Source organism: Solea senegalensis, linkage group LG20 (assembly GCF_019176455.1).
Source record: "Solea senegalensis isolate Sse05_10M linkage group LG20, IFAPA_SoseM_1, whole genome shotgun sequence".
Classification (NCBI taxonomy): domain Eukaryota; kingdom Metazoa; phylum Chordata; class Actinopteri; order Pleuronectiformes; family Soleidae; genus Solea; species Solea senegalensis.
The window spans coordinates 12,301,931-12,318,331 of record NC_058039.1 but is presented as its reverse complement, the minus strand read 5'-3'; the positions used below and the strand labels follow the sequence as shown (position 1 = coordinate 12,318,331).

The window sequence follows — 16,401 nt, the reverse complement described above, 5'->3', positions numbered from 1 at the left end:
CAGTTTTAATTACCATAAAGCAGCAGTAGAGTCTGACAGTGTTGGACCTGCTCAGCAAAGGCTAAACAAAGATCAACCTGATCAGGAGCAGGGAAGGAAGTAGAGAAAGGCTATATTTAAAAGTGAGAATGGGAAGGGTGGACTGATACAACCCTGCTTTCTGCCTCTGCAGCTAATTTATGCCTGCGGTGGAAGTCCATTATTGTCACCGATGTTTATTTGGGACACTAATGTGCAGAAATGGCAATTAGAGAGCCACAAAAAGCACTCAGCTGTAAGATTGCTTTCTCCCCTCTGAAAATAAATTGCCATCTGTGGACCTTCTACGTGATGGAGCCAGGTTGTCCCAATTTGAATCATGTTTTACTCTAGATGGACCATATCTCCAGAGGAGAAAGTGTCAACTTCGCATTAGAAAAAAAAAATACTAATGCTGTTTGTGTGAAACGGTGTGCCGGGCCTCCAGGGTTTCACTCTGGGTCCAAATTATCAACGATACAAACGAAAGATAATGTGAGGACATAATTCAATTACCATTCAACTGTCAAGTAAGACTTTTTCAGTCTCCGAGCTTTAATGTTCACTTTCCACTGCTAATGTGAGTGGAAACTGTTATGCTTTCTAGAAACGACGTCTGTGTAGACCTTCATCAAGGTCATAAAAAACATTGGACCAGTAACAACTGGACTTTACCTCTCGTCCCAGAGGTTTGTCTGTGAAGGTTCTCTGTCCTCTTCAGTTGTTAGCTGTAGGCAACTGGACTTGCTCGAGTTAAGTTTGGAGACACATCACCTGGAGACAAGACACGTCTTCAGTTCTGAAGACATTTCATTTCTCATCCAAGATGTGTCTTCAGTTCTGGAACTTCTTCATTTCTGAAAGTGTTTCACCTCTCATCAAAGAGGCTTCTTCATTTCTGGAACTACTTCCTCTTGGAATGGTTCAATGTTGTTCTTCTAATAATAATTTTGTGAAGGTTGTACACCAATAATTCCAATGCTGTCTGCCGTTCGAAGTTATTTAAAACAGTTCAAAGTTCCTCAACGCAGCTCAAAGCTCTTCAATGATAGTATCATAGTATGTCCGCTGGGATTGGCTCCAGCTCCCGTGCGACCCTGTACCGTCAGATCCTAGTTCTGAAGATACATTTCATATTCTTCTACACAAAAAGAGAAGACAACCTTGGCATACCTATGTCATTATGTATTTGATTTAGACTCTTTGGCTTTTCTGTCAAGATTGTTCCACAGACTGATTCCCTTTCCTTCTGTTCAGTCTGGACATGAACTTAACTGATAGTTATGAATTTGGTTCTTTTAAAATATGTCTCTGTTCTCTTTTAAAATGTAATTACTAAAAAATCTCTGAATATTTGTAGACAAAGTAGTCTTTAATGTGATTTGTAAAACTCTTTATTCTACTCATTCAAGTTTCCTGCATTTGTCTGTCACACATTCACAGTGATAAAAAAAAAAAAAACTCTCCTATTTAGTCTATCTGTCAGACATTTTCCAAGAGGGTTGGACCAGAGTTTTTTTTGTTTTTTTCTCAAGTCTGGATATTTTACCAAAACCCTGAAACCAGATCCAGGGAAGAGCTTTGTAAACTCATAATATCAAGTACCAACTGTTCAGTTCCTCCAGACAAAAGATCTCGCTGCTGTCTGTGATGTAGAAATCAGATCGGTGGTTATTAATAATGTTCCCTGGCGGAGTTTCACTTTGCTGAGTATCTGATGTATCTCGTTATCCCAACGCCCTACTGTGACCTACAGACTTTCTTCTCTTCCCCCCCTTCAGTCTGTGTGTATGTAACAGCATTGTCTGTTCACTTTGCTTCTTCTTCTTCTTCTTCTTTTTCTTCTTCCCTCCTTCCACCTGTTATCACATTTGTCCCTGCCAGACGATCATTGAGCATCTATCAGTCTTGTGTCCTCATTAGAGCTGCAGAAAACTGTTGTGTGGCTGAACCAGTGTTCAGGCTTTCACCAACTGGATGTGTCTGGATAGTAAATGTCCTCGTGGGTAAAAAAGCAGAAAACCGCAGTACAGTTTCCCATAATGCTTTTCAAGCCAGCTGTTCTTCCAGCATGGAGGAATTATGACAGCTGTAATACTTTTTCATTAAGACTTTGCTGGAAGTCTGTGGTTGGTTGTTGTAATAGTTGATAAATCAGCGTTTCATTTCTCTCAGACTTGCAGTGAATATCATTTTCATTGTTAGAGCAGCTAAAGAGAGCGGAGTGAGCCGAGGTCATGGCGTACGGCGAATGTTCACCTGAAAAGGCCGCGCTACAGTAAATGCAGTATATTCAATGATGGCTGATGTGACACGAGGTTCACATACAGACTGTGTTTAACGATTATTTCCGATTTCTGACATAAAAGTAACGATTATTTTCATAATCATTTGATTTGTTAATTCTTTTCTTGATTGAGCCATAAGTTGTTTCATCCAAAAAATGTTCCCAAACCTCGAATTTAAACTTTATTTTCTAAGAATTTCGTTTTTATTGAACATTTTTTCCTTTATACAGATGTAAAACGAACACAGAGAAAAAATAAATACAAAAACAAACAAGTGGGAGTCAAGGCCTTGGTATACTCAAGACATGCGCATCGCATCTAAAGAATTTTTATTTTATTAATCCCCTTAGGGAAAGTATTCCTCTGCATTTGACCCATCCTAGAATTAGGAGCAGTGGGCTGCCACACTGAATGGTGCCCGGGGAGCATTGGGGGTTGGGTACCTTGCTCAGGGGTACCCCAGCCCTTTTTGGCCGGGTGGGGATTTGAATCGGCGACCCTCCGGTTACAAGTCAAGTTCCCTTTCCACTCCTGTAGTACCCCACTTCACCATCGGGTAGCGGTACAAGTTTGGACGCATTCCTACCAAAGAAGAAGAGAACGACGCTACAGCTCCCTCAGACGCGTCTGGTTCACAGATGAAAGGCCCGTGGGGCAGCGGTGTCAGCCGGTCCGTGGGTCGCCAGCTTCAGGCTCGGATGACTATCCTTGGCGACCGCTTAATCCCTCAATCTGTTCAAATCAGCCTCAAATCAGAAGACACCCACAAGTGTCAGAAATCGGGACCGAAATCTGGCTGCATGTGTAACCACTTGACCCAAATTATTGGGACCAATATGAACCACAGAAGCTCTCTCCTACTTTTTGGAACTCTGATTCGGGACTATGGAAGTCCAAGAGGAGGAGCAGAGAAGGAAAAAGAGAGCTCTGTTTTCATAAAACAAGTCTTCCTAAATCATTAATTCAAATGAATGAATTAGATCTTCCATATTCATGAGTCCCGTTTAACAACAACGTTCATTGCCTCATTTCTATGCGTACAGATGAATGTGTGACTTCTCCCACGTGTGACCTCAGCACTGCATTCATTATCCCGTATGACTCCATATGTAATGGTGTGTGTTGCATCATTTCACTATACGCCAACACTCCATGGCTCTTGGTTTTTCTTTCCTTTAACTATCCTGAAAGGCAAATTGGTTCCCCCGAGGACAAATTACACTCCACACTCTCTCTCTGTCTGACTCTGACTATAACATGGTTTCTGTAGAAAAGTGGATTTATTTAAACATTCGTCTCACCTGTGGGGAAACGAGCTGACAGTATAGATCTGTAGCATGGTGAAAATACCTCCCGCTTCAGCAAAAAAAGCAAGTTAAAAATAACCACATACATTTATACAGTTTATTCTGCAATGTACAGATGCTAAGATCGGTTATATTTAGCATTATTTAGCACGGATACTAGGCGTGGGACGACGTGAAACATAGGATACATATTTCATTTAATCAGATCATAATAAATCATGAGGAAAGATGCAGCTCCCCATTGTGTCTCGGGCTGCAAGGGTTATTTGATTAATCGTCCACTTTCTTGATAATCAAATCAGTTTTTGTGGTTAATTACAGTAATTGGTTTAGTTTATTAGCACATTGTATAAAAGAGGTTGTGCAGGGGAGGTTTACAAGCCAGAAGCGCAATTCTTTGGCATTTTTTTAAAGTTTTGGGACAAAACAATATGAGAACATCATAATCAACATCTTTCAACGTTTCTGACATTTTATGGAGCAAACAAGTAACTGATTAAAGGGAAAATAGTTAGTTTTAGAACCTAATTGTGGCACAAAACAAAATCTGTTTTAATGTTTCACTTTATTCACGATTATCCCGATAATAGAAATTCAACACAATTATCTCAATGTAAGTCCTTTTTTAATCACAGTGAGCGATAACGTTTATTTTAGTCTTTCACACACGTGCACACTGTTGATGAGGTCTAAAAGAGATCTCAAAAAACAAGAAACGGTGTGATCGAGCAGGACCGGGCTCGTCGCCTGCACATCACCGCAGCAACAATGGGATGAGTGTAACGTGAACCTGGAGCTTGAGCAGTGAGAGGTCGCGTGAGTGTCTGCATGTGTGAGTGTGCGTCATCTCGTGTGTCTGTGGAGGAGGAGGAGGAGGAGGAGGAGGAGGAAGTCAGGAGGACGGACAGTCGGTCAAGGACGTCTTCCTGGTTTCTCAGTTTACTGCAGACTGTTACGCTACAGACAGGAGGACAGCATGGCTGCTGCTGCTGCTGCTGCTGCTGCTGCTGCTGCTGCTGCTGCTGCTGTCATACCAGTAACAGTCGGATGTCATGCTTCAGCTGTCTTCGCACCCGTTGCTCCATCCTGTCACAGATTTACCTGGTAAATGGACTGTGCATCCGCTGCTGTGGCCCTTTTTTTTTATGATTCTAATCAATTATTCTCCTGATTTGATCGTGGACACACTTCAGTAGATCCAGCATTGTTGATGAAAGTGCTGGAGCTGATCAGGAATATCATTTTGATTTTGAGAAGCTTCTCACACAAAAGTACTCTTTATAAGCAAATGTATAGAAAATATGATACATTATTATGTATTCTACTTTCATTTAGCTTCTTTTTTTCACCTAATCATTGTTATTCTCAAATATGAATACATTTGTTCAGATTTTAAGCCTTCATGTTTTTAGATCATACTATATATAAACATATATATATACCCTGGTATATACAGTAGAAGAGTATTTCTGATTGTCCTCCAAGAACCACCAGAGGAAGCCCATGTACCACTGGTGGTACACACACCACAGTTTGAGAAGCAAGGATCTATAGAATATAGGAGTCTGATTAAAGGAAACCACAGACAGCTGAAGAGACGACACATTGCAGTTATAGAATCGTCTTAAATGTTAAAATACAGATAAAAGAGATGAAATACATTTTATATCGTCGATTGTAGGAATCACTGTTTTTCATGAGTCCACTATAAGATCTGCACACTGTACCTTTAACTGTTCTCATGTCTGCTGTGAGACTGTGTGAAGTTTCACAAGTGACCACTAGATGTCACCCGGGCATAACAATGAAACACTTGAGAGAGCCTGTGTGTGTGTGTGTGTGTGTGTTATCCTTGAACTAAGATGCAGGGGGAAAAAAAAGTAGTTTTTCATCAGGTGAAGAAGCAGCTGATTTACATCAGATGTTTCCTCTGAGAGCACAGGTCACTTTCCTCTTGCTGTTGAGAGTGAGTGAGTGACGAGCACGTGTATGTGTTTCCAGTTAGGTATGTACCCAGACGTCTGAGGAGGCTCTGAGGATGACGCCTCGGCCTTAAACCCCACCAGTATGTCAGGTAAGCCTCACTCACACGGTGCATATTCAGACTCTTGTATGTCAAAAATAATAAATACTCCCATGTTTTAGCAGGTTTATATGTTTTTTTCTTATATATATATATATATATATATATATATAAAAGTGAAGCAGCAGCATAAACCAAGATCATGTTTAAACGTGAAGATGTGAAACATTTCTCTCCACTTTGTTTTGTTTTTTTCATTCTGTCTTATCAAGATCACGGAGTAATCGTCTCGTTTGTCGCAGGATAACAAAGCTCATTTTCTCATGATTACAGGAAAACAGAAAACTGAAGGTTATTCCATGTTTACTAGTGATTTCTAGCAGAGACTCGACGGAATCTAACGCTGGCAATGATTTCACTTTACCTTGCTTACCACATTATAACCGGATAAATTGCCTTGTTATCCCGATATAACGCAATCGTTCAATAAAACGATAAACAAGCCTTGTTTCTCATTTATCTTATTATCATGAGAAGAACAATTATAATGATATCTGTGTGATAACGCACTTATTTTTCTCGTCTTCACGAGATCTCGTCATCGCGAGGATACGAGCCTCGATATCTCAAGAAAACTGTTCTTGATAGAACAAACTTGTTGTTTTTCTATCTATAAAATGTCGTTATCACGAGAACATGGGCCTTGCTGACCCGCTGGTTGTTGATATCTTGTAATAACGCACTCATTTTTCTTATCTTGTGAGATCTTGTTTTTTGTAGAAAACAAGCCTCGATATCCCAATAATTTACCTCGTTTGGTGTAATGAAGGTTGTCTTCACACTGACCTTTGAACTGAGGCGTCACTTTTGCCTCTGATTCACTGAGCAGAGTCGCTCGTCTCTTAAACTTCCTCTCCCGTCTTTTTTAGAGCCAGCAGAAAGTTGCTCCCCCCGCTGGAAAGATGAAGCCCTTCAAAATGGTAAGATATTTATTTATTTATTTATTTATTTATTCCCTCCTCTCTCCTGCCAATGTCATCTTGTTTTTTAACGCCTTGAATGACGTGATTGGTTGTGTTTACATCAGGTAATGTGGATTATTATTATGATTCATTTGGACAAGTTTGTTGTTTTCTAATCCTAATCCATCACTCACTAAACTTTACTCCCAGGGGAATATTTTACTGTAAATACTGGAGGATTAAACCTAATTTCAGTAGCTGCACATATAAGTTATTTATCTTCTATCAGTAGATTATTAGAGATAGATCAGTTAGATAAACAATAACCTCACATTGTGGTACGGTCCATACGTTTGTTATGATTCCGCGGGAAATTAAGGTTCTCGGTTAAATTTATAAATAAATAACTAAATAAAAATATCGAATGATGTAAAAAGGTATATTGTGATAAGATAAGGACAAAATTATGAAAACATGACCTTGTTAGTGGAGTTAATAAACATGTCACAGTAGCAGGAGAATTAAAAAGTTACAGTTTTTGTCATCGTATCTCTCGTTCATTCATTCATTCATTCATTCATTCATTCCTTCAGTGAAGGATTATCCTCTCAACCTTTAAACTCCTGTTGTTCCCCAGAGCTTACGCTGAACTTTTCCCCTCGAAGTTCACCATACACAACAAATGTGTCCTCACGGAGTAGCCGGGGACATGCGTCTCAGGGACAGCGTCTCCTCACACACGTCCACACATTGTTCATGACCGGTTTTGAACCCCAAATCCTCAAATAATCAATCATAAATTGTGTGTGTGTGTGTGTGTGTGTGTGTGTGTGTGTGTGTGTGTGTGTGTGTGTGTGTGTGTGTGTGTGTAAAAGCCTGCTCCCGTCAGTCAGGTGAGTGTTGTGAAGTGTGGTAACCGTGGTGATTTTAAATAGAAAAGGATGTCACGCTTGAGGCTGCAGGAGCCAATTTACTTTAGCCCAAGAAATGTGAAATATTCTTCTGGACGTACTTTTCCAACATTTATGTTTTAAGGGTTTTTAAAGAAAAATACAGTTGAGGTAAGTGATTTTAAAATGGTAAAAAAAAAAATACATTCAAATGTGTAGTTTTTATGCAAATGAAGAAACAAAGTGCTACTGAACAAAATGCTAAATTGGTTTAAAATAAATCGCATTTATAACTTTATTTATATTAGATATAATTATATTAGATATAATTTATATTAGATATAATTGATCGTTGTGCGTCTGACCTCCTAAAGACAGAAGCGCAGGTGTTTGTTGTGTCGACTCAGACAACAGATTGTTTCCGAGGCGTTTTTTGTCCGCAGTTGTTTGGGATGAGATTAGTGCAGCGCGAGGACGTCACCTCATCAAAAAGTTAAACTGGTATCAGGCCCCGGTTTACCAGCAGATTTACCGGGCAGCGAGTGCCTCTTTACCAGCTGCTGCAGGTTGATCACATCTACTTGTCACACACTCACACTTATTATTGGATGAAGTCCTTAATCCACGTTTAAGCCTTTTTAACTGTTCGTCTGAACAGATTATGTCGCGTACGCATTGATTGCTCATTAATTGGCCGGATTGCACCATTTCATTTACGATTATTTTCCGGGTTTCTGAGTTGGAAATCCGAGGTCTTTGAGCGTTCCTTACTCGGGCTGGTTCGTCCTTTCCTCGTGCAATACGATCATCGTTACGCCAGAGTAAATGATATCGGTATTTTAATGCACAAATGAACAGTCCCTGCCAGTTTCACTACTTCATGTGTGTAGAAGAGGGAGTTTACAGCGGGATAACAGTGGAGAAAGATACGTTAAGAGATGCTCAATACATAGACTTTATGCACTTGGTTCTCTATGTTGTGAATAAATGGAGAAATCCTGCACTTTTCACATGAACGTTTTCCTCAATTAGACAGATATCAGGAATTAACGCTACATGATTGTCCTGCAATACGTTGATTATTGTTGTATCGTGATTATTGGTATCAGTATCGATATCGGTATTGACCAGACCTGGCTGTAATCCTCTTCTGTAAATTTCTTCCAAATAGTTAAATATTTAAAATTGTGCTGCCTCTTTATTTAAATTTAGTAGAATAAACAAAGGTGTTCTTTTCTTATTGTAATTTGAAATACATGAGGAAACGTTTGAATCCCTTGACATCTCCACGGTCCGTTAAGACTCAGTGTTTTATTTTGAGTTTTTTGTTGTTCCTTTTTTTTTTTAGTGTCATACTATTTTTGCTCAATCCATTTCCGCAGAAACGTATCGTTGTCACGCAGCTCACCTGGTTCTCCACAACTAATGGGATTAAAGAGCCGCTGCTCCACAGTCACAAGTGTCACTTCAGCATAAGTGGGTTGACGTGTCACGTTAAGTGTCATATTGTAACTGGACTCAGAATCTGTTCTCTGATATGTGATGTCGGCAGACTGATGAGTCATGAGTGTGCTGAACTGTCGATCCGTTAAAAAGACTCAGAAATCCTGAAAACGTGCGTTAATTTCCAACATTTTAGCAAAGAAATGTCTGAACAGGTAAGTTTAAGTGAAATACTTCTACAGTATATAGAAATCAGCAGTATACTAAGTGTCGGAAAGAAACAGGAAAGATGTAACATATTATATTGAGGGGCCAAATTTAATTGTATGGCGGGCCAGATGTGGCCCACGGGCCTTGAGTTTGACACAAAATTAATTTAGGTAGGTAATGTCCAAAGTTTTTTAATGTAATAATATTTGTCTGTGTGCAAGCAGTGTCGTAAAAGAGACTATGTTCTTAAGTCCCTTCCTTATTGTGAAATTGACTGCAATTTTTGTCTTTTGTGGCATTTACAAAACCTTCAATTCCTCAATTTCCAGAGTTTGTAAATAAGTTATTAAGTAAGTTTGTGTTTAATACAGAAGTTAAATTCACAATCACACATTGGTGTGTTTGTATAGTAGCGATCACAATGGAAATATAAGAAATTCTAAAGCATAAATTCTAAAATTAAGATAAATTAAGTAAACAAGTGTGTAAAAAGTTCAACTTCCTTCAAATTTTGTCCTGTTTTTCCTTGTTTTATTTTTATTTTTTTAATGTAATAATATTTGTCTGCGTGTAAGCAGCATCATAAAAGCGATGGTGTTCCTTATTTTGGAATTTTTACCATCTGTGAACTTTACTACAGTTTTTTTGTGGCATTTTCCATAAACCTTCAATTCCTCAATTTACCACAGTTTACACAGAGACTTGTTCTGTCGCACGACTGATTTGAAATATCCTCATGAATCAATAACGCATTAACGTTGTTTTTTTTTTTAAAAAACAAAAAAAAAACCTGTGCGTGATAAATTGCATTTCTTTATAATCCCGTTCAGCAGGAGCATCGATGGTGTGCAGACCACCTGTGATTCACAGAGTTCACACCAGTGCAAGCAGCAGGGATTTTAAAGCCCAAACTGCACGCATCTCAGCTGCCACTGTGCCATGTGTTCATCTGTTCACATGTCCCCTCACTGCGACGCGTTACCCAGCAACATGTTCGCGTGTCTGAGTCTTCATTTCGTCTGGCAGTTTAGTAAGAAGATAAAAAATCTGATTTGATGTCAACGAACTGGCGAAAAGTTCATCGTCTTTTCGTGACGCCTGGTCCTTTAAGCACATGTGATCTCAGGAGACTGTTGATAGACATTAGTATACCACATATGTGTCTATACAATAAGTTTAGAGTTTGTTTTTAATTGCGAAGAAGCATTTGGTTGGCTGAAGAGGATCAGAGCCACATGTGAACAACATAAAGTAAAATAAACCTAGTTTCTGGGATAATTATCCTTTTTTTGATTAAAAAAAAAATAAAAATAATGTCAACCAAATTGTGAACTAGAAAAATTATCAAAATGTTTCAAAAAAGAATATCTAACTTAGTAATATCTGTCTTATAATACAATATTACTGTTTGCATTAGTTAGAGAAAAATAGAAAGTTTACAATAAGCAAATAAACCAAAATTCTAGGGGAAGAATATAATGAAATATTACAGAAAAACTACAAACAAAAAAAGTATGTGTACTTACAGACTGTGACTAGTGATTGTTTGTTAAACCCAGCGGTGTTTTTTGACCAAAAATGAACTATTGTAAATAATATGAAGGTTCCACTGATCAAATATTCTTTTAGTATTGTATTTGCACAGTTTTTTTCTGTCACCAAATTTTATTTACCTAAGGTCCCCAATTACAGGAAGTTGTAGCTTCTTAAATCCAGGTGTGTGTGTGTTTGTTACCTTTCCTATCATAAACACTACACTTATCAGGACTACCAGTCCCCATGAGGACTACTGGACCTCATGGACAAGTAGTGTGTGTGTATACTCTTTATAAACACTGACCGATCGTCCTCATTAAGACCAAAACCTGGTCCTAATGAGGCAGAACCTTATTAGGACCTTTAGGACCTTTTGCATTTGTCTGGGTCCCACAACAACACAAGGGTTAAGACCTGGTTTTAGGGTTAGGGTTAGAATTGGGTTTAGGTTAGGATTAAGGTTAGGCACTTAGTTGTGATGGTTAGGTTTAGGGTAAAGGGGTTTGGAACGCAATTAGTTAATGATGGTGTGTATGTGTTTGTATTTGTTACGTCTTTATGAAGACTGACTTTGTCATTGAGACCAAAACCTGGTCCAGTGTGGTCGATGATGTCACAGTGAATCTCTGCAGGCAGATCTTTATTGATCAGGAGGCCTAATAATCAATCCGGCTGAGTTCAGCCAGTGTGTGTGAGATAATCTGTGAATAATCTGAAACACAACACGCGATGTGTCGCTCAACATGTGTCACTCAACATGTCGCCCGAGCGTCTGACTCTGACGCGGGAAAAGGCATTGATTTTTGCAGAATTACTCACGTTATTATGATTTCAGGCCGGACAAAAAAGACACTGTTATTTGGAGCGAAGAAACCAGACTATCAGAGAACGTGTTTCACTTATTTAAAAGATAAATAAATAATAATCGCTCCAAACAATTCATTAATTATCTAAATATTTGGCCATGAATTTATTAATTCATAATCACTGTACTGTAGTGAATGATAGAAAACTGTGTTGTGCTTGTAATGTGAAACAGTGCATGTTCTATATAAGGATGTATGTCGCGATAACGTTAAAATGTTCGCATTTTTTCATAATAGTGGTTCATTTTCCCTGGTGTCTATTTTACATAACTACAGATTAAAGATGAGATTACAGCTAAATCACAAATACCAAAAAAAAGAATTAATGTAATCTAAAAAGAACAACAAATTTAAATATGGGAGAAAGTATTAACATATTACAAATATGTGAAACCAAATGTATTCAGTTTTAATGTTTTCTTTGTTTTATGGAGCAAAGAAACCAGCAAATGTCTCAGTTTAGTGTCAGTGAAGAGTCTGCGTGTGAACACAAGCACCTGCTTCAAATCGTCTTAGTGTCATAACTGGATAGTTTTGTGTGAGCGAACGTAACAAGCTCATTTGAAACACTCACTGGATAAGCAAGACGGTTTAACACACACACAGGGGTCAAAGGTCGGGCTGAGGATGGCAGTGGCGCTAAGACAACCAGCAACATCAACAACACTCCTCAGACTCTTTACCTCCTTTATTTTTAAACTGAACTAAACGTTGCTTTGTTAATTCACTCCTGGGGATTTTATGGGATGCTATGTCCAACATTCAGCGTCTTAATCTGTGACATCACCGCTGTCTGTGGCACCGCGGGGATTTGTGGAGCACAAGATTAGAGCTGGACGTCGTCATAAATCTCTGCCTCTCAAATTAGCCGGATGGAGGCAGGTGGAGGAGTCGGAGCGAGGGAGTGAGGGAGTGAAGGAGTGAAGGAGTGAAGTCACTGTGTTGACTGAAAATGTTCCCCACGTCAGGAAACGTCCAACAGTGACTCCGACGTGGATTGAAACTCTTTTTTTTGGAGAAGTCTTCTTTGCGTGCTGCTCCTCTGTGACTCTCCACGATGAACTACTGCGTGTCAGACATGTACGAGATGCCTCACGTCAACATGGGAGGAGGCTACGCGCTGGATCAGTGCATGTGTCCAGGTGAGGCTCAGGGGTTCGGACACTGCGAGCCGCAGCGCCTGCACCACCCGCCCTGCGTGGAGCAAGCGTGGCAGCCGCCTCAGAACTACTCGTGCTCGTACGCCGGGGGAGCGTCCGTGTTTAAGAACGACTTTTACAACATGGACGTCACCCTGAGTCACTGCCTCCATCAGCCCGAGTTCTTCCCCGACATTAAAGCGGATTTCTCACACCTGCAGTGGATGCAGGAGGCGCACAAGAAAGGTACCACGCCAGGAGAGTCAGCGTCACTGTTTGATACCCAAACACTTGATACAGGAAAATCACCAAACTAAATAAGGCCTCTTTCTTATTTCTAAAAAAAATAGAACAATGCATATACTATTTCCAAGGTTTGTGACAGAAAGATGTGCTAGTTTTATTCCATCCTTAGCCTGGAGAACCGTGGTTCTCAGACTGTAAGTGCAACTGTGGTACACAATAGCGCTAAAAAAAAACAGTCATTAAAACCTTATTTATTCATCTAAAAGTTGATTTGACAAAGTCGCGTGTGTCCGTAATCGTGTTTCATGTTTTTAATATTTCATGTATACATTATTTAAAATATATCAGCTCACTGCAGTGCTGACGTAAAACACAGATTGTGAGTATTATTGAATAAATGAATGAAGTTATTATAATGTAATTTATTTCAAACTTTTTTTAACTAAAGGAAAATATCAAAAAATCTTTTTTCTGTGTAGTTTTCCCTTGATTTATATCTTAGAATATTTACATCATTTGTATTGTTGCCTTTCAGTCACTAATTCATCAACTTATTATTGTTTATTTTGATTCTGCTTATTATTTTCTGCTGATTTATTTTAAAACTGTAGTCATACATTCATTGTATTATTTATTTCATTGTTTGTTTCCTATTTTTATCTATTTATTTATATTATTATATGTTTACTCATCTATAACTCTATAATTTCTTGTTGTACGTGATGTTGTATGTCGTAATAGCATTTTTTCAGGATCGTTTGCGTTGAAAATACGTCTAAACCGACGTTTTTCCTTTTTCATTTTCAGTTAATCCTGGACTTGAAGGTCCTTTTTCACAGCCCTCACATTTACATGTCTCTTTGTTGTCTTTAGGGCTGCAACTAAAGATTATTTCCATAATCTGTTGATTTGTAATGTCAGAAAAACAACATGTTGATCACTGTCTCCAAGACCTCTCAAGAAACTGTGTCTACAAACCAAAATGATTCAGTTTAAAGTGATTTCTTTGATATATGGAGCAAAGAAATACTCGCATTTAAGAAGCTGAAAAATCAGAGAAATTGCTTTATTTAAATTAAAAACACTCAAACTGATGAATTGAATCAGAAATAGTTGACAATTCACTACTGAATCTATTAAATGTTGTGGCCCTTGTTTCTCTTTAACGACGACCACTCCTCAATCAATAGATCAATGTCTGGGATTTATAATTTCAATCTAATGAGCATAAATCCAAGATTTAGCAGAGTCTGTGAGCAGGTTTTGAGGCAGATGACAGGTTGATTATTGATTGATGTTGAGGCAACAGAAGGCCATTGAATGAATGAGTGAATGAATGATGGATTGTTGCTTTCTTCACAAACCACCCTCCTCCCCAAAAAGTATTGATCGGTTTATAAACCTGTTGTCAAAGCACTGATCTGATTAAGTTGAAGCCTAAAAAGAAGCCAGGTGTTAAGTCAGTGGGTCATCTGGACGCAGCAGTGTGATCAGCGGGAATCAAAACTGGCCCACGCACCACGGTTAATATCCGGCCCTGTAGATGAATTCAAAACTGAGATTTATAAAAAGATAATAAACTGAGTCAAAGAGCAGTTTTAAGACATTTTTTAAACCAAAATATCTCTTAAATTTAAAACAAATGAAGTGTTTTTGCCCGATATTCAAATGCCCTTAGGCCAAATTTACGACCTTTGACCTACCGAGTCAGGCTGGGCACGGACAAAAATGCATAAATGATCGATGATCTCAGGTCAGGTTCGGCCGCATCCGTCGTCGTCGGCATGGTTACTCACTGGTGACGTCACCAAAAAATAACACTTTTCAAGAAATCCAATCTAAAACTGGTCGGCTTTGAAAGCTAACAAAGTTCAGATGTATCTCTTCAACATCTTCACAGATTGGGATGTTTTCTACAAGCAGCTAAAGTTCTATACAGATCTAGAAGGTTCTGCTCAGGCTCTGTGCTCTCAGACTGATCTTATACTGAAATGACCAGGAACCTGAGTCTGATAATCATTTGTGGTTTGGTTTCATGAAACATCTTGAAGATGCAGGACAGTTGGTCCCTGAGGACCAGGACTGAGAAACATCTAAAGCTCACGCAAGCCGTGTTGCCATCGAGTTTGGTTTGGTACAGTACGGTACCCTTCCTTCCGTCAGGTGATTGGGTGCGACAGAAAAACGGGAGTCCCTTGCGATCGGTGTTTCTCCAACGCCTTCGGTCTATTCTAGTACAAAGTTTGGCGTCTCATTGAGACAAACGGCCACAAACTCGAGCAGGAACAAAGGACTTTACCGTTCCAAACCATACTGTGCTGTACCAAATTGATGTACCACCTTACCATGGTGGAAACACTGCATTAGATGTAGGAAGTATGACCTTTAGGTGTCAGCAAAGAGTCAGCCTGTATACTTAGCGTCATTTTAACATCAGCTCAACAAGAGAAAATTGAGCATGTGGAAAAAATGCTGTAAAAATTTCTTTTTTCTTTGTTTTATTGCATTAAAAACCTCTTCTTCTTCTTCTTCTCCTTCTTCTTCTCCTTCTTCTTCTCCTTCTTCTTCTTCTTCTTCTTCTTCTTCTTCTTCTTCTTCTTCTTCTTCTCCTCTGCAGGGTACATACCAAGCTACCTGGACAAGGATGAGTTATGTGTAGTGTGCGGGGACAAAGCCACAGGCTATCACTATCGCTGCATCACCTGTGAAGGTTGTAAGGTAAAAAAAACGGCAACAGAGTCGCGGTGAATTCACCCTCTCATCGTCTGTCGTCGTCATGCTGTGAACGAAGTGTGGCTGTCCCTCTGCTCTGCAGGGTTTCTTCAGGAGGACGATCCAGAAGAATCTGAACCCGACCTACGCCTGCAAGTTTGAGGCCAAATGTGTCATCGACAAAGTGACGAGGAACCAGTGTCAGGAATGTCGCTTCAAGAAGTGCATCGCTGTGGGGATGGCCACAGACTGTGAGTTGTTGTTGTTGTTTTTCTGCTTCTTTAGGTTCTGTCTTTTCAGTGTTCGCACCTTGATGTTTTCTTCTGCACCTTTATATGTTGACGTGTCGACAACGGGAGAAGCCCTATAAAACAACCGGGTTTAAGGCCTGTACACGCTGAAAGTGTTTGTTCAACATGTCCCAGTTTGTCCTGTCGTGTGTCCTCCTCCTCCTCCTCCTCCTCTCTCATTGTCTCCGCTTTTTCCCCTCTTCCGCTCCAGTGGTGTTGGACGACAGCAAGCGTCTGGCCAAGCGGAAGCTGATCGAGGAGAACCGGGAGCGCCGTCGGCGGGAGGAGCTGCAGAAGACGGCGTGGGACCGGCTGGAGCCCACGCAGGAGGAGTGGGACCTCATCCGTATGGTGACTGATGCCCACATGGCCACCAACGCCCAGGGCAACCACTGGAAACAGAAGCGGAAGTTCCTGGTGAGACATCGTCCTCCCTCCCTCCGTGCGTGCGTCCGTCCTGACCACCAGCCT

At 39.8% G+C, this 16,401-nt stretch overlaps 1 protein-coding gene across 3 annotated transcripts in view; it reads left to right on the top strand.

The window, feature by feature from the left end:
• Window positions 1–16,401, top strand: part of thrb (thyroid hormone receptor beta) — an 85,855-nt gene that overhangs the window by 65,018 nt on the left and 4,436 nt on the right. For 2 of the 3 annotated variants that reach the window (XM_044052836.1, XM_044052838.1), the window contains exons 1-4: window positions 12,450–12,928; window positions 15,546–15,646; window positions 15,744–15,891; window positions 16,142–16,347. In XM_044052836.1, coding sequence (XP_043908771.1) covers window positions 12,601–12,928; window positions 15,546–15,646; window positions 15,744–15,891; window positions 16,142–16,347 — 783 coding nt within the window. In that variant the 5' untranslated portion in view covers window positions 12,450–12,600. Of the gene's footprint in view, window positions 1–5,614; window positions 5,688–6,565; window positions 6,617–12,449; window positions 12,929–15,545; window positions 15,647–15,743; window positions 15,892–16,141; window positions 16,348–16,401 lie in introns of those variants that run through there. The other variant, XM_044052837.1, reaches the window with a different exon arrangement.